Here is a 23,902-nt window from a genome sequence, read left to right on the forward strand (position 1 = left end):
CCTGTGTTTAAGTTAACCGGCACGGGCTTACCCAAGGGTACAGTCCCTGGGAAGAGCACCGGGAGAGCGCTGCCCAGAGGAGCCCTCCCAACGGCGGCAGCCGCCGGCTGCTGCCTGCCAGGGGGCAAATATAGCGCCGCGCACATGGCACGCCGCGCCAGCCCGGGGGCGGGGCCAGCCCCTCGAGCGCCCCGCCCCCGCCCCCCATTGGCCGGACGGCGTCTCCATGGCGACGGGCGGCAGCAGGCACCGCCGCTCCCGCGGCAGCGCGCCGGGAGCCGGCCCGGCCGGAGAGGGAGGCGGGCGGGCTGCGGCGCGGCTGCAGCGGCCGGGGCACGGGGGGAGAAGCGAGGGCAGAGGGCGCAGGCCCACGCCGCGAAGCTGCCAGCAAGCAGCGAGCGGGCAGGCCAGGGCCGTGCAACTGCAGCCTGGTGCTGCGTCGCCCGGGCGCTCTCACCTCCGCTGCAGCACACCCCAGCACACCTTGCAGGAGGCCATAAATCAGCCCGCTGGTCATTTTATTAACGGGCGTGTTTACATTCAGATGCTCCTGAGCGGAGACGTCAATTCCAAGGACCTGGAGTAGCTCCGACGCACAGCAGAGAGAGTCCAGGCGCTGCATCTTCTCCCCTACCACCATGCTCTGTTATCCAGCGACGGCTCGATCAAAAAACTATTTATCCCAGGTCTCGGACATAAAAAAAAAAAAACCTTATTTGCAGCCCCACTACAGAAAGCAGGCTGAGAACTTGGCCAAGCAAGCATCTATAAGCCACCCACCAGAACAGGGATGTGGGAGACCCGCTCTTCCAGAAGTTACAGCCAAAACCGCAGCCAAAGCAGTCGGCGGGGAGAACGCTGAAGGAAGACACCTCTAGCCCTGAGCACCCTACCCTCATCCTCCCCCAGCGCCACACATTCGCACTGCTATTGCGTGTAAAATACATCTCAACAGCTTAGCTCGGGAAGCCTGCAGAGACATGCAGCGCAAACCGTGGATTATCAGGGAGGAAGATTATCCTCCCGGTGCAGGAGAAGGTGGAATCCCAATTCCAGCCTCAAAAGCAGCTCAGGGTTTTATAAACAACTACGTCCATCGAGGTATACCGCGCATTCATCAGAAATATTTGTTAATGCATTTCATTAAGAGCATTTTATGTCGTCTTGTCTCCATTCCCCTCCACCACCACTCCCATAGCGGGGTTCGGGGCGCAGACTGGGCAAACACCCTCCAGCCAACCCTCACGGTCAGGTAAGACACACAGAACCACTTCTGCAGCCTCTCTGGCCACAATTCAGTCTAAGAAAACACGGTGAGCTGAGACCAGATGGGCTTAAAAAAATGAAGCAGATCCCAAATTTATCAGTTCCAGTTTACAGTCCGCAATGCTTTTGGACCCAGCTGCTCGAGAAGGATGACACCTCAAAGCAGGTTTGAAACAACTGCGCTTGGGACCGCTATATCTAGCTCAAAACTGGGAGATAAGCCAAACGCAAGGAGTTACGCAGCTGTTTTAAAGCCCTGGATGCTGGGACACTTTGCAGTAAGTGGATAAGTACCCTGTCTGTTTTACATTGAGGGAAAAAAGAGGCTCAGAGACACTCTGAAGAGCGGAGCACAGAACCCAAAACCATTAACTGCATTTAAAAAAAAAATACACAGCTCTGTTTCAAGGTTCGCTCTACCTTTACACATTTCAGCAGCATGGAAGCGTTAGTTAGGAGCGTGAAAAACACCACTTTTAGCCCAGACAAAGCTCTTGCAGAAATGACACTAATATTGATGCAATGTAACTGGCAAAAAGAAGTCCTTTTACTGGTATAGCCCGTTTCTTTGAGGGACAGGATCATTCAACAGACTCTTTTGATGCTGCGTCACCATTAAGACAGCTTGTTGTGGAAGCTCAGCTTGCAAATTGTTTCTAGCACAGGCAAGTGCTTGGCCAAGTACACCCTTACCCTCATGCCCACTCTGGATACCTCTGACACCATCCCCATCCTCTTATGGTCCAGGTCACAGCCTCACGGCATGGCCACGGCTGAAGCACAGAGCACAGCAAGTTCTGAGCACCAAGAGCAGTTGCCAAAGAAGGAGGCAAGTCTTGCACACACTCCTTTCACCTTCAGTCCTATTCAGCGTTTCGGCAACTCCAGCATCTAGATTGCGTTAGGGACCACGTAACGAACTCAAGCTCCTTTGGTGCAAAGTCCTGGGCTAAGAAATGATGCTTTTTTTTTTTTTTTTTTTTGCAAATGAAAGCACCCCTAGTACAAACAACACTTCAGAGGCAGCGGCCCCTTATGTGCTACTCAAAGGTAAGCAACCAATTTCAAAGCCCTTGGGTGATCTCAAAGGCTACCACTGTCGAGCACAGGAGCCATAGCTAACACTTCAGTACTGGCACTTCAAACAACAGCTGTCCTATGCTGAGCCTGCCTGTCCGTAGGGAAAGGTTTCTGAACAGGCAGCACTTATTTTCACACTGCCTACTTGGAAGAAAAACAGGAGCAAAGAGGTTTAGAAGTCTGTACCCTTGAATCCACTGACACTGCCATAAAGTTGCTTTCTCCTTCTTTCAGAAACTCCTCCATCTGCCTGTTCTCAAGCCATTTGTTAATGTTGTGACTCTCTACTACTATGCAACCTCGAATAATCTACTTTCTTCCAGAGAAAGGAGTTTCTCTGGAAGGATGATGGGGGAAGTTTCAGCCTAACTATGTAAAGTGTTTGGGAGATGCAGAAATTAAAGAACCATCACTGTAAGGAAGGAATGTCATTGTTCAAATTCCACCAGGTAAGAAATCTCATATTAGTTGTTAAATCACATTAGCCTTCTTGACCAATTGTGAATTTTAATACTGTATTTGGGAGAACAAGCGGGACTGGCTTTTATTGCTATGCACTTGGAAACACTGAATACAACAGCAGTTCATAAACTTTTCTATAGTACTATTTTCAATCAGAGTTTCCCCACAGTAACTAACAACACACTGGTCTCCTGGGACACCAGCAAAATTACAAGGCTTACTGGGGTTTCCACAGCTCTAATTCATATGGTGCTTAATCTGCTTGAGCCTGTTGGAAAGTCATCATCACCAGAGCTACTGAAATCATTAGTGACAATGGAACCAAGTCAGCATTTACAACTGCACAGTTTGGGGACTTTTAAGTAAATAATCCTAAATGAACACACAGTCCTCACATGGGAGAGGTGAGAAACGTCCCTGGTAATCTGCAAGAGACTGGGCTTTGTGGCTAAGGCTAAGATTTGGCCCCAGAGGATCAGGATTCAATTTCTAGGTCTGCCTCAGACTTCCTGTGGGAGTTTGGAGCCATGTCTGTATAGGAAAAGCGTGTCCCGTTCCTCCCACACCTTTTTTTCTTTTAAGCCTGAAGCTCCTCTGGGCTGGGTCTACTTTATCACACGTCTGTCCAATGCTCACCAAAGCAAGGTAGAGATGGGATGCTCCTTCAGTCTATAGCCATACAAATCCTAGCAGCGACTCACCTTTGCACTAATATTTTTGAAGATAGATCACACGGCACAGATCCACTGCTGGTTACAAAAGCCGCAGGCCTCAGTTGTATTTTCCTTGCACAACATGCAGACATGCTCAGGGCAAGGCTAAGCAGCACTGTGGTGAAAGGAAATAGTGGGAGGTTTTTCTGAATTGCAGTAGCCACCCTTTGGTGGGTACAGCCTCAGCAGAGCCCACAGGGTTTCAGGCAGAGGGACCAGCCCACATCTGGTGCTGGAAACTAGAGCAGAGAGCATGCTGCAACCCTGCTACGCACGTACAGGAGCCCTCGGAAACTTCCAGCTCCGCAGAGGCAGGTACATCAGACACAAACAGAAGCCTGAAGTGACTGAAACTGGGCTTGGTAGTAGTTAATTATTCAGACCTTAGCTGGGATCACTCAGCACTAATATCAGGGCTTCATTCTGCTAAGCGCTGTTAGAGTGCCATGTGAGTGCCACTCCCCGCCCCAAGCATCAAGACAAGAGACCTTTTAAAAAAGCCAAAGACTAGCTAGTACATAGTGTTTGCTTTTATTCTCACAGAGAAAACTGTACCAAGGGTAATCAAGCAACTTCTTCCTAAGACCTGATCAACAGGAAGCAAACTTCCTTCTCAGCCAGCCCAACAAAATGCTGACCACCACTTTCTCAGCTGGAAATGGAGGTGATGCCCTTGCAGTTGCTTTCCACCAGACACAGAGGAGAGTGAAAAAATACACAAGTCATTTTACAGGCACTTGCAGACCCTTGATGATACAAAAGCAGATAGTGGTCCAACCTGGCCTAACTCCCAACGATCACTTCAACTCTTCTGTCCTCCTGAAACAAATGAGGTGATACACCACAGGTAGTGCCAAGCACACAGCTAGTGAAACAGATGGTACACTTCGGAGGAGGTCTCTTTCCACTGTGTCTGTGGACGCTTTTCTCCACCAGGCTTCCCTGCACCACAGTGAACAACAGCTTTGACCAGCAAGCAGCAAATGTACCACCTGCAACACCTCTGACCAGCCCTGACCTCTGCCATCTTGCCATCCCAGACAGGTCTTTGGCAAAACACTACATGCTTCACAGCCCACTGCAGAACAGCAGCCCACAAGCAAAAGGGGACCATCAGTCTATATGTGTACAGTTTATCCAGCACAGCACAGCAGGGACAGAGTAAAACCTGCTTACGAGTCCCTCCAGCCAGGTTAGCTAAGTCCCACGTGCCTTCTCAGAATACCCAGCTCGTCTGAAGGAGATGAAGAACAATATGCACGCCAAGACTTCAGCAGATCTGAAAGACCATCCAGGAAAGCAGCATGTAACCACCCAAGGGAAGCAATAACCATTTAAACTCGCTCAGCAAATGACCTGGTTTGTGTAATTTATGCTGACTGCACCCCAGCTGTTAGCCCATCATCGCTCCCACCCTGCCATGTAGGGGTCTTCCTGCTGTCTTTCATGGTAAAGACAGCACATTATTTAGGGGTGGACAGACGGGTGGATCTTTCCAGCAATCTTGCCTCAAGATTGGGAAGAAGGGTCACAGTGGTTCATGGATACAGTTGCAGGCTACAAACCCAAACATGTTGAATTGCTATATGCTTTTATATCCACCCTACTTCAAGAACCAGAAGCAACTGGTGCTGCAGTCCACCAGCAGAAAAACTTTGGCTTTGATATGCCCTGTGGCTATAAGTCACACTTAACACTCATGTTCGGCTCCAGTTCAGGCAGGAGAGCTGGCCTGATGACCCTGTAATTTCAGGACAAGGCATAACACACGTAGAGCGAAGAATGGAGTGAGGAAAACCTGTGTGTGAAACTGTTAACAAACACAGGGTCATCTTGAGCACCATGTATTTGAGGAAGAAGGAGAAGGGACCAGAGCAGCCCAGCAGGGAAGGATTCATCCCCTGAGCTATGACACTTTCAGTTGTTCCACTGGCTCTATCCACAGATACGGACATGCCACTGAAATGCAGGTCTGGCTACGGAGAAGCTAACCAGCCTTCATCCTCTGCTTTAAGAGACACTGTTATAAGCCTGACCAGAGACAGACATGAAATCCCTTCTATCTCTGGACAGCAGCCCCTAAGCTGTTGAAGCAATTGGGTGTGTTTAGACTGAGCATTGCAGTGCTGTGAGAGAGATCTATAGCTATCAACCAGGGCCAAGCAACATTCATGGATATTAGCTTTGAAGCAGAACAGGCACAGCAGCAGAAGGCCAGACCAGGGTTAGATGCATCCCCTCAGCTGTGCCACTGGCTGTGCTGGTCCCAGAGCTGGTGGGCTGAGCACTGGTCCAGTGGAGTGGAGAAGGGGAATAGGGCAATACCGTGCTGAACAGCTCCTCAAAAGCACCATCATTATGTAAAAGACCCTTCCAAATCCTGCCAAAACAAAAGCTTATGACAGCATCAGACAGGCTGCTCTCTACCTCACCCACACAGCCAGGCTGCTCAGCCCCACATCCAGCTCCCTGGGAAATGCTGCCATGAGGAACCCAAGAGGCTCTGCTGCTGCAGGACCAAATTGTTCCCAAAGAATCCCACTTACAAAGAATCCCACTCCGCAACAAGCTTCAGCTGCACCTTAAATGATTTAATAAGAGGTGATGATTTTTGAAGCATCTATATCAGTGAATCAAACTTGTGTGTTTTTTGGTTCTGTTCCAGTTCAGGTTCAGCAATTCTCAGCTGATCCAGTTAAGACCAGTAGCGGTCTAAACTGATTCATGTTGGAAGCTACAATATTTTCAGACAAAAAGGACTCTGTACTAAAGGCAGGAAGCTACAGTCAGAAACACTACTCCACTCTCCTCTGTCCAGGACAGCTTGTGGTCTTAGCCGAGCCCAGCGGCTTCTCAGGGGATTGAGGAGCTGGAGAACTACGCTGGGAATGTGAGGGGCATGACAAGGCACAAGGGGTCTCAAGCTTCCACGGATCTGCTTCCCTCTTAAACCTGTGCCTGGGCACGTCCTACTCACTGGCAGGATGCAGAGGCAGGCGTACGTGCTTCTGCTGCCCTAACCAGGGAGCTACCATTGGGCTGACGGGAGCCCAGAGGCTGGCGGTAAGAACAGACTATGCCTCACCAAAGGAGGACAGGAAAACCTGTCCCACTAGGAGTAATTTAGTCAGGGCTCATTTTCAGAACAAAAGCTCTCGAAAAGGTTTTGCAAAGCCACCCAGTCCAACCCAGCACCATGGAGCAGGAACAGGCGCTCCAGCGCACATGCTCGCACAACACTTGGTGGGGGGAGACCACAACACAACAGTCTCTGTGCTGAATGGCTTCCTGCTGGGGAACGTCAGGTTTTAGTCAAAGCATTCTTTTAAACCAGCAACTTGAAATACTTCTGGCTTAGAAAAAAAAAAGGAGAGATCAAAGAAACAAGCAGCAAATTCCAAATGTGTTTCTTTGACCCACTGGCTTACCGTTTTAGGGAAAAGCCTGTAGCAAGTTTTGTAGCAATTTGTTTCTACATTGACATTCATAATCTGGTTTGACTGAGGATACCCCTCCACACACCCCCTAAAACAGGCACAGCTACATCCATTAAAAATATGCTTGTATTTACCAGAGTAGAGCTTAACAATACGAACAGTCCCTGCAGGAACTGTACCTGCTCAGGTACATTACTTCTGCGAGCAGAGAGAGATTTGTGTAGCCAAGTGCCAGGGTACTACAGCAGCCAGGGCATTTTAGCACTGGGAGATGTCTCAACCCTTAGCTTCCCCCCAGTCCTGCTAGTGCCACTCACTCAGGGTGATCGATGCTGCTTCAAAGGTACTCAGTGCCCAGTTTTTAACTCTGTCTCTCTACTGGAATCACAAGTATGGTGACCAGATGCACGGCTGGTAGGGCTAGTAATCCTCTAGAAATTGAACTCAGGCCAACCAATTCATCTGAGGAAATTTTAGCTTCCAGCCGCCACACTGAGGTGTTACAATCCCAACAATCAACAGGCCTAGACTTAAGTCACGGTACTCTAGGTCTATATTGGTTCAACACAAAAAACGGAGATCTGGAGAGGACAGGAAAAGTGGATTCAAGCCATGAACATCAGAAGACGCACAAAAAAAAGCTAGTCATGCAGCAACAAATACCAGGACTCCCACAAAACAAAAGTTGTTTTCAAAAAGCAGCAACAAAACCAAACACTACATCCAATTTGTCAACTCGAAGCTTTACTTAAAGAGCTCCTGTTCCTTCCCCTTATTTTATTTATTTTTTTTTTAAATATGCATGATTATGTATTGGTTCCTGTAGAGATCTCCTGGGGCTGCACAGTAAAACCACGCATTAATTATAGGCAAGGAATAAGTCCTAATAAAAGTCACAAAACAAGTTCTCTCTTGTACAGCTCCCAAGTAACACGTTGCATGTCCTGCACAGCCCTCATGCAAAATATCTGTACTTACCCACACTCCCCCTTCCAGAGCAATGCACAAACAGGTCTCTGCGGAGCCAGCCTCCCACAGCCTGCCCACGTCCAGCCCAGCATTCACCGAAAGGAGCCAATTTTCACAGGGCTTCTCTTCAACATGACGAACTGCCCAAGGGGTCTGTCCCTAACCACTGAGACAGCTGGCAAGCCTCACACCGCCAAAGGGTGGTTTAGGAAAGAGCAGGGACACCATGGACACTTTCCACTGGAGGGGAAAATCACAGCTCATGGAAGTCAAGGCAGCGCCACTGAGGGTGCTTGTCCATCTTAAATTGAGCAGCTGGTTGCAATAAAAGCTTGAGGGACTCAGAGGAACCACAGGGCTGCTCTTCACCTGTGACTGCACGTACAAAGCACAATATCACCTTTCAGGCATTAATCTAGGGCAACAGTCCTGCTCCATCTTAGTAACCAAGCAGCATTCAGCAGAGATGACCAGCCAAAGCTACCAGCTTCATAGGCCTTTCCATACTTCCATATGACTGGAGTCACATGCATCTCCTGGAGCAGTCATTTCTCAAGAAGTCCAAGAGACAAAGATGCCTGAAAAACCCTCCCTGAGGGTCAGCAAAGATCATTCAGGAGCGATGTGTATGATGCTCAATTTCAGTCCCAAGGGATTCACACTCTCACCAAATAACAGACAGAGGATCTGTGTCCTGTTATTTTAGAAAAGTAGAGCTGCTTCTCACCTTGGAAGGCAGAGGAGCACACGCATAGCAAAGGAAGCATCTCCACAGATACCCAACATGTGTCGGATCTTTGGTAAGGGACCCACTCCTTTCTGCCTTGCACACTCCAGCTGTCCCACTGAAGACAAGTCGTAACTCATTTGGGGGAAATTCAGAGCAGATCGCTTCAGGAAACCAACACCAGCACCTAACTCCTCATCATGACAAACTGCTTCTACCAGCAAACTCCCCAGCAGTTCCTTTGCATCTCACTGATTAACTGCTCTTACTAATAAGATACACAAAATCCAGCCCTCAAACCCTAATTTGATGGTGTGGAATGAATCCATGATATCCCCAGGGGATCAGACAGCCCCGGCTGCACGCTGGGAGACAACACAAGGGATACAACGGAGCTCTTCCAAAAGGCACGTGCAAGGAAAACAAAATGAAACAGGTACCAGGGTATGTAGCAGCAGATCCCAGCCCTGAAAAGGAGCGTGCAGACCTCAGCTCCTATTCACAGAGGCCAGAATCCAATGCCCACTGTACATGGTGGTTCAGGTGGGTTTTGGCTCTTTTGACAGGGGTCTCTGCAGAATACAGATCAACAAACTGCTCTTCAGCAACAGCTACAAAGCACGTTTCACTGGCAGTCCACAGGCTGCATTAAATGCAGCACATGCATGCACATGCACACACCGAGGTCACGCACAACACCAAGGACTCTCCTCTAGACAACTTTGAGGAAGCCGAGCAGGTTTTTCTCTTGCTTGGCAAGAGAAGAATATTGTTTTCCTTGGTATTGAACAGCCATCTCAGGGAAACCAACCTGAACCAGAGTTCTGAGAACAGGATTTCATGCTGGGGACAGGCCATTTAGCTCAGGTGTCATTTATTTCCCTTGAAGTTTTACACACACTCTTCACTCCAAGAGATAAATTTTGAAGCACTACTGTTTTGAGACCAATGAATGCATTTTGCAGTCATGGATTACAAGCATTTCTTATTTATTAGTGAGTCTTCACAAGGGGGGAGGGATTAAGCTTGCTATTTATGGAGAGAGCAAGCTACGCAAAGGCTGAGTGATTTGCCCGGGGTTACAAGTGAATCAGTGGCAGGGACAGAACGAGGTGCCCTGACTCAGAGGCGCCTGCTGTCAGCACACGGCAATGCCACCAGCTCCTGTCCTCCCTGCAGCCGGGGTTAAGTCATCCTCCTCTCCTCATGACACCAGTCAATTCCCAGTGAGTGACTGTCTGCCAGGAATTCTCCACAACACCAAGAAGAATGATGGATTTTTCAGGTGGAAGCAATTATACCCCAGACAAGACATCCCCAAGGGAAGGGGGTCTGAGGCACACAGAGGAGGAACACGGAGGAAGGCGCATCCAGGCCTGTGTAACGCAGTCCCCATCTGAACAGTCACCTCCGAGACACGTCTCGCATCCTCCATCTTTCAGACCACCCTACCCTTCCCCACATGCTCACAGAACACTCCTTTGCAGGGCTGAGAGCAATTGCTTACAGAGAAGAACAGGTCTTTGTGTATCGTTAGCTGCCGGTAATGCAAGTTAGCAGTTGGAAACATGGAGGAAGAAGCAGCATTATATTTCTCCTGTCAGTCATCTGTAACAACTCCACACACCACAGTGTGGGAAATCCCAAAAGCTTTCTGATACAGACTGGGTACATACCACACAAGCAAAAAGAGTGTGTTTCAGAAGCAGGACCTGGGCTTTAGCAAGGATCTGCAGCACAATAAAGATCCCAACTAAAAGACAGACTACAGTCACGTATCGGTTGCTCTGCATCACGCTACAGTTACACCAGGTCTCCCAAAGCAGTATTGTTAGTACAGATGACACCTAAGGCAACAAAATTAAAGCATGTTGGCCGCACCACACAGCACTCACCTTGCTGCCTATATCTTCACGCTTGTTCCCAGGCTTGCTTCTCCTCAGCTTAATGGAAGGGGAGCGAAGTAGATTTTTGATCCGACTTGTTATTGTAGACCCTTCGACCGACATCATCTCCAGGTGCCAAGAGGGTATTCACCCCACACACAGACTGCCTGGGGAACGAGCCCAGGTTTGAGGCAGGAATACCGATGTGCTCAGCTTTGCTTACACTCGTTCACATATCTCTCAGCGATTCTGCTCTGGAACTCCACTCCTGTTACACTGCAAGGCTATTCACAGAGGCTGGCAGACTTTCCTTTTGCAGATTCCAGAGGATCAAATCAGCAGTAATCTAAACTGAAAGATGCACCCGTGGGTCAACACAACATTCGCAATAAATTCTAGCCTCATTCTTTGCAAGAAATGCCAAATGCAAGAGTTTATGATAAGGATGGGTGCAGTATTACATATTCTCAGAGGCTTCCACAAAAATTATCATCCTTTTAGAACCAATTAGCACATTAAACCAATTCCCGGATCCAAAATTTAGATGTTTTACACTTCAGACAAAGACAAAAATTCCCACCATTATAGGCCATTATCGGGATCCATCCAGCCCCTTGCTTTTGCTCCATACACACCCATTCCACCTTAGGCTTCACAGCCTGGAAAGCACAACGCTGCACTTGATTATTAAACACCAAGTCGCAGAAGCACACCGAGAATAAACACGAGGGAGTTTTTAACTCCCACAAATTTAGCTCTGCTTTAAGTACACTTACATAAAGTGTCTGATATCTGATAATAAAGGAATATAATATCTCACATCCCTGCAACCCCTATTTATAAAGGGGATCAACGAGGAACTGTAACTGCTGCCAACGATTACAGACCCCCCACCAACACCTTCACCTTTCCCGGTGGCCGGAGAGAAGGGGGGGGAGAGGGATCCAGTCGAAGCCTGCAGTAAGTTATCCTGCCGGCTTCCATGCAAAATGGGGGCGGGGGGAAGAGCGAGCGAAGAAGGGAGAAGGGGAGAGAGAGGAGAGGAAGGGAGAAACGTCCAAGTCGGCAGAGCCGCCAGCCCCTCTCCCCGCGGCGGCAGCACTGCGGGCTGAGAGGACGCGTCCCCCCCGCTCCCCCCCAGCCTAACCCGCCGGGTTAAACCTCTCCTACCTGGTGCCCAGGAGCGGCTCTGCCGGCGAGGCCGGCGACCACGGTGCCCCGCAGCGCCTGCCCATGCAGCCGGCCTCCCCCGAGGAGGGGCCGCGGCGCGGGCCGCCCCCGCGGGCGGGGCGGGGGCCGTTCCCTCAGAGGCGGCGGCTGCGGCGGCAGCGAGGGGGCGGCTCCGCAGACTCAGGTCTCGGCCAGACGCGGGGGGCCGAGATCGCCCGCCGAGCCCCGCGCCGGCCCCGGGAGCCCAGGGGCGAGCGCCGGCCCGCGCCGCCCAGCCGCTCTCCCCGCCGCCCGCAGCGCCGCCCGCATCCCCGGGCCGGCCGCCCGCCCGCCCGGCCGCGCTACGGCGGCCCGCGCGGGTCAAAACGCGGCGCGGAGTTGGGGGTGGCGGAGGGAGACGGGGCGGTGCATGGCCGGCGGAGGGATCGCGGCGGGGATGAGGCTCTCTAACGGCGGAGGGCTGGGGGTTGGCGCTGGTGCAGCCCCGGCGCAGCCCCGGCGCACTGTAACGGGGGGAGCTGGGCGGGCATCTCCCACCCGAGAGACAGGCGGGACCCGGAGGAAGGCAAGGGCACGTAGAGATCTCCTCTGCCGGGCCCGCCGCCCCTGGGGACCCTCGGTTGTGTCCCCCCTGCCGGCGGCCCCCCCCGCGCCTGGCCGGCCAGCTCTGGCTTGGCACCACCGCCTGCCTGTGCTGACAGGACCCCTCTGGGGACGCGGCAGGGCGGGGGGCTGTGGGACGGCGTGCCCCTGGCACTCTGGGGTGGGAGAGGGGACAGAGGGTGTCCGCCTGTGCCCACGTGGGATAGCCGGGTTGGCCTTGCCACACGCAGCATTGCTGTGACACCCGGGGGGTCTCCAGGCCTTGAGGGCGGCGGTGGTGAGGGTGCTCCTGCAAAGTCATGGGTCCTGCATTTCACTGTGGAGGTGAAAAAGTTGTTGAGTGACCACCTTACCCCGGGGTAGCCAGACTTGGATGATACATGTCTTCCACTGGTGGTTGGATCCTTTGCTGGGGCTACAACAGTCCCAGAGCTAGCCAATGCAGAGGCTGCTGGCAAAGCCAAACCCATAGCAGCCATCTGTGGGCATTGCTGGATGACAACGAGACTCCACAGCCCCACAACGGCATGGTAGGACTCCATGCAAATGTAGTTGGTTCCCACCTACGAAGAGGTCCTGGAGCTCCTTCTCCTCTCAGCTCTCTAAAGTTTTTGGTAAGAGTCTGGCAGTCACATCAAGATGTGGGGATGGAGCCCACGGAGTCAGAAATTTGGATGCTTGTGTGCTGGCTCGTAGCAGGTGAGAGCCTAGAACCAAACATACACCAGGCCAGCAAGAAGGTTTTGCCCTGGAGCTGCCTAATAGCTGTTCCCCATGGAAGAGTTCAGAAGCCACTACGCTAATTCTTGTGCTTCCCAAACAGGGACAGACAGCTGCCCTACCATGCCGTGGCAGGTACTAACCACATGAAAGGAGGTGGGGAGGCAGATTTCACAGGCCACCAAGCCTGAATTGCTATAAAAGGGTGTACATTTAGGATGGAGCACTCTCTCTCAGAGTTCAAAGAGAATGTACGTGTCCCCACTGGCCCAACATACATCTCCACACCAAAGCCCTAAAGGAGAGAAAGGAAACCAGCGTTTCTTAGGTTGGAAAAGTCCTGCTAGCACGCGCTTCCTTAACATGCTCTGCCATTTATTGCAATCTATCTTCTGTCCTTGGATCATCTTTCTGGCTCCTTATTTCCTATAGCAGCTGCCCTCCCCGCCTGTCCCATCTTCAGTGACTAATGCAAACCTGGAGTATGCATAGCAATTGGAGATGATCGTTCCAAAAATACAGTCCATGAAAATTTGCTGAAGTTCAGGCACAGATTTACCATGACAGACGATCCACATGTGGGCTATGGTCTTCCCCTTAGCGGTGCCCATTGTGGCAAGCACGCTGCCGCCGTCGCAGCCTGTGACTATGTGAACCTGCACCACCTGAATTTCAGGAAAAGGTTGTTTGCATTCAAAGTGGGATTCTGAGCAGGCACAAGGGCTTGCAGGATTAGGATCTTAAGGCTTGACTGGTCAGAAACCTGCATGTATTGATGAAAACACCCAGAGGCATGACGCAGGACATCTTTCTAATCTCTATCAGCTCCAGGCATGTCATAGTGACCTGCAGGAAGTGAATTTAAAATGTCAGGTTCTAACCTTTGTTAGGCTTTAGTTTTGATACACAGGTGCTATAGAGAAATTCATGCTTGTTGCTGTGTCAAAACGTCACAAGGTTCCAGGAACCGGGGCTTTCTGAAAGATTCCAAATTTTGTGAGATTTACAATGAAATTGCAAGAGTTGGTAATGTTGCAATTATTTTTAAAATAAAAGTAATTTAAGTCCATGGGAGCTAGGAGTATAAGTATAGAATCATAGAATCATTTAGGTATCTTAGCTTTCAGCCCCAGGCATAGCCTGCAACCCAAGAGATGGCTCATAAGAAAAGGATTCTTCCAGAAAATGTGAATACTGTCCATTCCTACCAACCCTATTGTCCTATTGCTGAATAACAGTGCCCTGTTGCTAAGGGTGAGGAAAAATTCATGAAGGAAACCAGAGCTGCTGCTGCAAAAATAAAATCCCTCTTCTATGAAGATTTACACGTGTTTAGTTTTATCCAGACTATCAATTCTAGTGAGTGGAACTACTCACACTGGACATGGAGTTAAAAATGTGCAGCAGCCTCGTACAGGGACCTGGCACTGTACAGGGGAAAAAAAAAATAGTTGATAGTTCTTAAATTTCTGCTGTTCAACAGTAAAACATCAGAGTCATCACATTTGGGAGAAACATGCATACATTTGAGAAAGAACTGAGGGATGTCTTTGAAAACAAGGGACAGCTGAGATGTTTGCTTGGGAGACGCTGTTTAAATGCAACTAGCATTGTTCCTCTTTTGTTGAAAGCTGAGCACAGCATAATGTGATTTGTGATTACAATTCTTTGTGTCTGTGAAGCGACTGAAGAGACAGGCTAACTCTGAAACATCAGTGGACTTTAAATTCAGTGAAAAGGAACTGGGACAGGGAATGGATGTTTCTGATTTTCTGACTAAAGCATACTACATTTCTAGTTATTTTTTAAGCGGGATGAAATGTCACAGAGTTTCTTCTGTTCGTCCTAAAGAGAAGGATCTTGCCAGTGATTTTTAAAGAAACTTTTTCTACAGTTCTATTAATACAAACACTTGTTCTTTTTTTCTTTGAGCCTACTAATACAAAAGGAAAACAAGCAGGAATCACCAGCTTCCTCTAGGTATTGCAGTACAAGTCTTACCACACACCTATTTCATCATTAGGAGGACCCAATTTTCCAATTGTAGTATCAACCTTACGAAAGGTTAGTGCAAAACCCTTGCACTGACTCTACAACTACTTTAGCTTGGGTGAAACTGGAGTAGATGATGCCAACCTGCGTGGCTTCTCTTCTCCCAGTCCTATCCTCCAATAAATACCAAATAACTTGAAGAGAAATAAACTTCTGCTTTTCATCCAGTGGCATGTCTAGAAGCAGTTGGTAAAGCCGCTGCTCCATGCCATGCCTCCTGATGTTGCTGTTGCTCATGGTGTCCAAAGTAAGCTCTCCCACGGCAGCAGTCAAGCTGGTAATCTGCTGGCCGGTCTTTCGCCGCTTCTTCTGTGGAAGCTCACGAAAGGTACGCATGCGTGGCTTGTGATGGTGTGTGCGCTTCTCACCGTGCTCACCCACCCCACTGATTTCTGCTGTTCCTTTTGTTGTGCCGCTATTGTCTTCCTCGCCTTTTTGTGGATTGCCTTTACTTCAGAACAAAGCTTGTCTTTTACAGTATGTTCCTGTAGGACCCATCTCCATAGGGCAGCAGCTTGACTGAGATCAGTTAATGATAATCAAAGGCAACAGGATTTTCAGGTTCACTCTAGAGGTCATGAGTTCTTCCTTGCCAGAAAGGACAATGTACCATGAATAAATTATATCATTTTTCTTTGGCATTTGCAGCGTTTGGTCTTGAATGATGTGTTCTTAAAGTAGGGGATGCCATAAATAATGAAAGACAACAGATGCCTCAATAAATGAAATGCCGTATTTTTAAGCATTAGGTAATGAAGTATCTGAAAATGTTTTTCCGTCGCAGAAATCCTCTGTGCTTTTCTAAGAAATAGCATCTTGCAAATAATCCCGTAATCCTCCTATAGGACTCCAAGCAAAAGAAACACTTTAGAAGTGATTTTAAACAAAATTATTTTCCTAGTCAAAAATATCATGATAAAAAAGAGCATGTAAAAGAAGACACAAAGCAACAGAGCAGAAGTGGGTTGGAGAGGGATTGGACTAGGTGACCTTTCAAGGTCCCTTCCAACCCAAACTATTCTATGATTCTAAGTGCTACACGAGCCCTCTCAGCGAGGGCTTTCAACCTTTCCTTGAACTTGTTCTCCTTACACACAAAGCTCTTCTCATCACCTGCAGCCAGGCAGGGAGCGTGAGGCGACTCTCCAGCCAGCCATGCCGACATGATGCGGGCAGTCGTGGTCCCATCACGGGATCCGCTGAGCGCTGCCCAAGCACTGTGTGAGGGGGCAGCAAGCTGCTTTTTCAGACACCAACATGCCGGAGCTGAGCTGCTCTCCTGGTACTAGAGGGAGCTCCAAACTGGAAGTTGTGGCAGCCAGCATGAGCAATTGAGGCCAGCTCAGAGACCAGGTGAGTTAGTCAGGGATCAGCGTCACACTCATGCAGATTCATAGCTTCCAGACAGCTTAAAGCATGGCTTGAACTTGCTCGTGAGTGTCTGCAAAAATACTGGGGACAGACATTTTGCTCCACACCCTTATTGCCACTTTCCTGAGCATCTTTCAGGTGAAGAGCAGAGAACACATTTTTCCCACAAACTTTGAAACCCTGTGGAAGAAGAGCATTCAGTCGTCTTCTAGAAGAGTTGTCTACCCTTCTGTCTCCAAAGGACCATGCCGCTGCTTTCCAGTTAGGCTAACGGCTATCATTTTAGCCTCACAGGATGTTGATTCAGCAGGGTCATAACGTCTTTTTCCACCTGTTGACTTGTTGTTAGAACAGTGAACAGCAGGAACTCAGACAGGGAGAGAAGGTGGAGGAGGAAAGATAAACAGCTTTGGTCTAGTCCAGAATAAAAATAACTATATGAGAAAATAGAAGGGTAGAGGGCAAGAGAAGAAAAGCAGCTACCGTGCAGTATATATAGAGGGCATTTTATATTTAATTTTTCTCCAACTATGAAAATGACTGCAAGCTTAATAATAATTTCAGTATTAACCTCTTAATTAGATATGAGTTTGCTGTGGCAAAATGCACCAAGGATTCTCTGCAGGACACACAAAGGCCTCCAAAGCTCCATGTACAGCATGTCAGGTGAGGAACCCCAGCTGGGTTGACTTGTTTCCCCCAGTGAGCTTTGTCCCCTCCTCTTTCTCCTTTATTGCCACAGCTACAAGGGACAAGCAAAATGAGTTTCTGGAAATTGTTTCCAGCCTGGGTCTTTTTACTAACTCCTGGTACCTAACTTAAAATCTTTAGATTCCAGCCAGACGTTACACAGGATCTTTTCCCATGGAAAAGTCATGTAGACATCCATGGTTCGTAATGCATCCAGGGAGACTATGCTTATATCGCGGATGCCAGCTGAGCTTTAAAAAAGAAAAATATACATGCATGAATGCCACTCAGCTGGCCGCCAGGAAATTGTGCTGATAAAGAGAAACCACGGGGAGTACGAACAAAATGTGTAGTGTAGAAAGCCCAACTGAAGATGGGAAGATGCTGCTTAGAAAAGGCTTGTATCCACCAAGGATGCGTAATTTCTGTAATAAGACAAAAAGTGCATAGATGTACTTGGAAATCCCAAGCACAGCTCCACTGATTATTTTTCTGAATTAGAAGAATGTGCCCTAAACTGAAGGAAAAAATTACAAATCCATTTACATTTTGGCTTTGCTATTATAACAGGTGAATTAGTCCACTTACATCTCACTCCTGTATGTGAAAGGATCAACAAAATCCATGACCTCATTTAAAACTATTTTTAACGTAATTAGCGATGTGCGTACACGTGTCCGTTCCGCTGTCAAACCAAGGCCACGTTCTGACTCACCTGGTTCCTGCAGCCTGCGCGCAGTCAGGTGTGCTTCCCAGCTTGCTGTGAGGTGGCAGATGTGACTGATTCAAAAAAAAAAAACAACTGGGCTGGCTGATTTAAGCCTGGAGGAATGGCTGCAGGACTTCCCGCAGCCACCTCCGGCAGCACGTGCTGTGAACCGTCCTCACGAGACCCTCGTCAGCGCTTGGATGTCGCGGGGACGGACGAGCCTGCCAGAGCACCACGGGGGCCGGCGGCTCCCCGAGGGGGATGCTGCAGCCCCGGCTACTTCTGTTGCAGCTTCTCGCCTAGCGCAGCGCTACGTGTGAACGGCTATCCCCGCTAGCTGCGGCCTGGCCCACACGTATGTGCGTTAGCCAGCTTGTCAAAGGAGGTAAATTAAGTTACAACCCTATTAAATTTTTGCCAGAAGCAGGACCTGTCTGCGTTGTTCATTTTTCAGTGGCAGGGGATCAGAATAGCGTGCAGCAGCTGCTGAACGTGAACGCGTTGTGCTTCCTGCTGTCCGCGTGGAGGCTCCTAGAGAGGACACACAGCAAGCACTGAGGCAAAACTCGGCCCGGACACTGCCTGGGTCCCGCGAACTCCCCACCATCACAGCTTTGGCTGGTCAGATAAGCCATGACATGTTAATCCACAGGGTAGGATTTAAGCTTAGATCTGAGTCTGGTCCGATTTACACGCAGGACCAAATGATTTGACGGTCTCAGAAGCCCACAGTGGAACTGCAGTCTTGCACGAACTCTGTCTTTTTTAGAGAGTAGTTAGCTGGGACCTTAGGTGTGGGTAGAGACAAGACCAACAGCGTGCAGATAGGAGAGGGTTGTCTCTCGTTGACCGGCCAGGCGCCAGGGCTGGCAGGCAGACGGAGATTGGATGTTGGATACGGAGTCCCTACTTGCAAGGGGAGTCCAGAGCTGAAAACCACATGATAGGAAAGCATTTGACTGTGCTGGTACTTAAATAAGGGATGCCAAATCCTTGTTCCCTTTTGTAGGAGTTATTTGTGTTCCATTGTTCTCCTTAATTACTGCTCTCTGGAAATATGAAGCACAGGATGAACTTACCATTGAACTGTGTGAGGAATGATAAAGGTTTCCCTTAGAGCAGTCACTTTATACCTTTCCCAGTTTTTATGCCCATAAACATTTTGCAGTGGAGGAGCGGACACCTACACACTGCGGCCTGTTGGCAGTGGGTTTCGGGGGTTTATGAAAGGTAGTCGAGAACAGCTACCTTTCACAAACATCTTAAAAGTACTTGCAAGGGCTCCCTGGGCGAAGGTTGAGAGCTGCTGCCTTATTGCTCTCAGATCACCCAAGGGCCTGTTTCCTGTAGAAAGGTTGGGTCGGGTTGGGTTATGTTGGGTCAGGTTCGGTTAGAGAGAGCTCCTTACCGTTACAGGCACAGAAAGGCATCACGAGATACGTTTTCCAGCATGTGCCTAAGCAGCTGGTTGACCTTCACTTGTCCTCCCTCTGGCAGCGTAAGCAAGAGCATACAAACTACGCCGTTTTCACTCCAGGGCTGTTCTGCGTGGAAAGCGGGGGGCTGTTATTTTCCAGGTCTGCCCTGAGGCTCGGGGAAGAGGTCTTGCAGCTTCCCGCGGGGCTAAACGTCACATAGGAACGATGCTTCTGCATCACTTGGCTGATGCCTCCCTGGATGTTCTTACAGGGAGACCGCAGGGACGGCACTCGGCGCGCAGGCTGGCCCTGGCCCAGGGACCTGAAAGGAGAGAAGCATGCAAACCCCTCTCGTGCTGAGCTATGCGTTCCCCACCGCCGGCTGTCTAACCTCCCCCTCCCTCCCCAGGAGTATGTAGGTCACTGTTGACATTCTTTTCCTCTGAGCCCCCTCTGCTCCTGTTTTGCCACTTTGTTTGCAATTAGCCCGTACTTTTGTAATTGACCTAAATAAGCCTGTTTGTTTCATTCTCCTTCATCCAGAGAGCAGTAATTAAGGAGAACAATGTAGCACGAATATCTTCTGCAAGCCCAAAGCAGACAGTGCCCTGGCTGGAGTTACTCTTGCTCTTGGTGATCCTCAGCAAGCTGACAGTGTAAACCAGAGCTCAGCCAGCTCTGGGTTTTGCCCTGAGAAGAAGATGGCATGACAGATCTTACAGCCTGAATGTGCTGTACGGCTGTCTGGCCTCCACAGATGCGTTTTATTATTACTACTGTTAGCAAAATTAAGGAACTACAGCAAAACTGTAAGCGAGCAAGCAAAAATGAAAGTCCCTCTGATGACAAGTGATTTCAAAGCATTATATTACAAGCCACGAAATGCACCCGTTTATATCAGTTTTCGCAGCTGCTTGCTATGTCTCCTGCAATCACACTTAGCACGTTGATGATGTTCTAAATTTCCTCTCATGTCACGACCCTGTCCTCCCCGTTAGGGCTCAAGTATGAATGTTGGAAAATCAAATGCAATGGAGCATGCAAGTTATCTCTCTCTCCCTCTTTCTCTCACGTTGTTGAGCAACACTCAGCTGGCCAGGTTCCAAGCACTGCCTTTTGCCTCAGTTTCCCCATCTGTTCTCATGAACTCCTGCCTGGAGGGTGACATTTCACCAATGTTCCCTTTACTTGCTCTGCTTTTTGCCTTTCACATCCTTAAAACAAAAAAGAAAACATCAAAACAAAACCTTGCAAGGGAGTTGTTTTCCAAAACTTCCTGCTGTGTCCCAGACCCTCCTGCAGAGATGTTCTGCTGCTTCCCACCGGGGTGCCCACCTCCGTGTCCCCCTCCTGCAGGCAGGGCTGCGTCGGGGTCCGTACGTCGGGTTGGTACAGAGGTCCGTATGGAGGCCCCCAGGGTTTGTTTCGGAGCCTGCAGTGGAGGGCTGAGCACTGTGGCATCCCTGAGCGCCGAGCTCCATCCTCTCACTTCAGAGATGCTGAAATGAGGGGCTGAAACGCAAACAACATTTTGCACTGTTTGGAAACCAAATACTAGAAATGCTGGCACTGCATCTGTCTGTGTTTTTCCAGACCCGTTGCCGTACCCTGCCCAGCCCTACCTAGAAGTACGCGGTTTATGTCGGTCCCGTCGCTTGTGCTTGGTTCTCTGGAGAGACCCCCTGAGAGGACTTTGGTAGGTGTCTGAGGCAAAGCACGACTCTGTCCCAGGGGAGACTCTGGCCAGAAGGCAGAGAGACAGCATGGAGATAGCACAAAAAGAGCTGTGGCACTTGGCTGTGGAGCTGGGGTTTTCCAATACGCCTGAATTTGGTACCCAACTCCAACTGCATTTCCTTGGGAAGTAGGGCAACAAGTTACCATAAACCCCTTTTAAAATCCCCGTCAGTTCAACCCCTGGCTCCTTGACACAGGCTTTGAGAGCCAGGTTTCTCCCTTCCTCTGTAACATACCTTGGCTTGCAGAATTCACCATGCAGAATGAAATTTGACCTTTCCACTACCCATGGCAACCATGATTCAATTAAACAGGACAAACCTTGGACAGCAGTTGCCCTCAGGACATGGTATACTAAATACGATACAAGCGGGAGAAGAGTGAAACACAAAACTCCTGAAACAATCCTGTCAAAAGAGAGGTGGCAGGACAAGGACACACACAAACACGTGCGCTCTCTCCTTTCTTTAGGACAGGGCACTTTACATAGATGACAACAAATAGGAAGGATCGGGATTAATGGGAATGTTTGCGTGCTTGTAAGTCTATCTGAAGAGCAGTCAAGTGCACATTGAATTTGTATGGATGGATGCGTTTGCTCCCATTGCTAGTGGGCAAATATTGTTCTGACTAGGGATGCTTTCTTAAAGCAGTGCCAGCGTGGGCAGAAAACAAATGTCAAATACAAGAAAACACAGCCAGTTAGTCATCTGGCAAGATGACTGACGAAAAGAGAGGGAAATATAAAAGTATAGCCAGATCTTAAGTTCACGGGAGAAACTCCTCAGGTGTCCTGGTGATCAGCATGGCATCAAAAACCTCAGCAGGTAAGAGAATGCAAGATAGCGGTGTGGTCTGCGCTAGTATGTCCATGAGCAACGAAGTGAGGTGTAAGAACCCCGCAGACAGAGAAAGAAATCAAAGTGGAAGGGAAATTCCTCTTCTGGATAGACTCAAGGAGGTGAAAAATAGAGAGCACGGTGAATCCATGTTAAAGACACAGCAAACCCAAAATATTATTCCCAGAATGACTGGAATTAGGAAGGCTCGAAGGCTGGTAGCCACGGCCTAGAAACGTTGCCCAGGAAGGTGGCACTATCTCCATCCCTTGGGGTTTTTAAGTCCTGGTTGGAGAAAGCCCTGAGCAACCTGGTTTGATCTCCTGGCTGACCCTGTCCTGAGCAGGAGGCTGGACCACAGATCTCCAGAGGTCCCCTCCCACCTGAATTTTCCTATGATTTGGCATACAGATAAGGCAACTACTGACATCGCCATGACAACAAACTGGGTTTATGCTGGTGTTGCAGCTTCCTGCAAAGAGGAGAGTGCACGCTTCCGTGAGAGAACGTTCGCAAAAAACCAGCGAGATTTATAGCCCTAGACTCATTTGAGCTTTGCTTTCAACTTGATGAAAGAATTAATAGGTTATCAGCTTGTCACACAGTTCATTTCTACTTATGTTTCAGGGGTTTTCTTTAAGATAGAGGGGAGAAAATTATATGCAATCTTGTAAAAAGAAGATAATTACATCCTCCCCCTTGGGGAGACAACCAAAATGGCTTCAGCTAAGACTCCCTGCGTCGGGAGGAAGGCAGCCAGTCAGCAGCCCGGGCCGGCTGCGTGCGGCTCATCACAGCCAACCCAGCGCTGTAAAACATATTCCTTCAATATTCGCCCTGTCCTCCTCCTAACTAAAAACACATGAAGCGAAACGCTGCCAACGCTTTGCTCAAATACTGCGAATGAAATCGCAACGGCGGTAACCGGGAGTTGAAAAAAGCGGGAAGATTCCAGGCAGCGGCGCTCCCGCGGGCACGATGTCACCCACCCGGCGCCGGGCAGCGCGGCGCCCGCGCGGGTTCGTGAGGCAGGCGGAGGGGACGGGGACGCGCGAGCCTGCCGCCACAGCTTCTGCCCTGGCAGAGGATGCCCGTGGGGGAGCTCGGGGACACGAGGGCGTGGGGGGCCCCCGGCTCGAGGCTCCCTGCCCAGCCACGGCCAGGGCTCTGCTCTCTGGCCTGCCCGCCTCGCGCCCGGGTGCCGGCTGCGCACGGAGCAGCTCCGGAGGCGGAGGAGCGCTTGGTTTCCCGCACGTTTTCCACTTGCACTGCCTGCCTCCCAGCCGGAGCCAAGGATCCGGCCCCCTGGGACCCACCTTCAGCCAGGAATAACTTCTGATCAGGCAATTTCAGTGGGTCACCGAAGCCGCCGGCTTTTCCCTTTGGCAGTTATGCCTCTCTTCCTCACCCTATGAAAATCAAGTTTTCTTTCAAACATGAATGTGCCCCTTGTAAACTGATCTGCAAGATAATTATTTTCTCCCTTGCTCAGCAAAGTTTGTGAAACTGGACATTTTCCTCCTCAAAGCCAGACAATGAGGCCTTGTCTACGCGGGAGCACGGTAGTAAACAATTCCCACTGTGGCTGCCACCAGTTCAGCTCGCCTGGTGGGAGCCGTTTATTAGAATTTCTTCCTGGAGACTAAGACTCCCGGTTCAAGTTGATTGCCCCATATGTCAGAGCCACAAAACGTGTGGGGGGTGAGATTCTGCCGGAAAACTTTTGTCTTTTTTTTTGCCACGGACCTCCAAAAGCTGAGGAAGCGAATTCAAACCTTTGCAAAGCGGTCACGAGCTGAAAGTCCGCTTGAGCCGTTTTTTAAAACCGAAGAGTCGTTGTCACCTAGAAGTGAGAGCACTGGTCGAGGAGCCGGAGTTAATCGTTACTGTTGCAAAAGATTTGCAGGCATCTCCTTTTTCTGTCGTGCTTTTGCAGCCAGTCACCTTAACGCAAGTTATGACACGATCACCTCAGACATACATCATTAAAAAAAAGTATCAAGATAACCAGAGCAGAAAAATCCTCTCTGCTGTGTTACCCATCCCGTACCTG

The 23,902-nt window shown here is 49.6% G+C and overlaps 1 protein-coding gene across 1 annotated transcript in view; it reads right to left on the reverse strand.

The window, feature by feature from the left end:
• Nucleotides 1-10,886, reverse strand: part of MAPKBP1 (mitogen-activated protein kinase binding protein 1) — a 102,001-nt gene extending 91,115 nt beyond the window's left edge. Inside the window, exon 1 of the mRNA XM_075152095.1 lies at nucleotides 10,550-10,886. Coding sequence (XP_075008196.1) covers nucleotides 10,550-10,666 — 117 coding nt within the window. The 5' untranslated portion in view covers nucleotides 10,667-10,886. The remainder of the gene's footprint in view (nucleotides 1-10,549) is intronic.
• Between the last annotated feature and the right edge of the window lie 13,016 nt (nucleotides 10,887-23,902).

Source organism: Calonectris borealis, chromosome 5 (genome assembly GCF_964195595.1).
Source record: "Calonectris borealis chromosome 5, bCalBor7.hap1.2, whole genome shotgun sequence".
Classification (NCBI taxonomy): domain Eukaryota; kingdom Metazoa; phylum Chordata; class Aves; order Procellariiformes; family Procellariidae; genus Calonectris; species Calonectris borealis.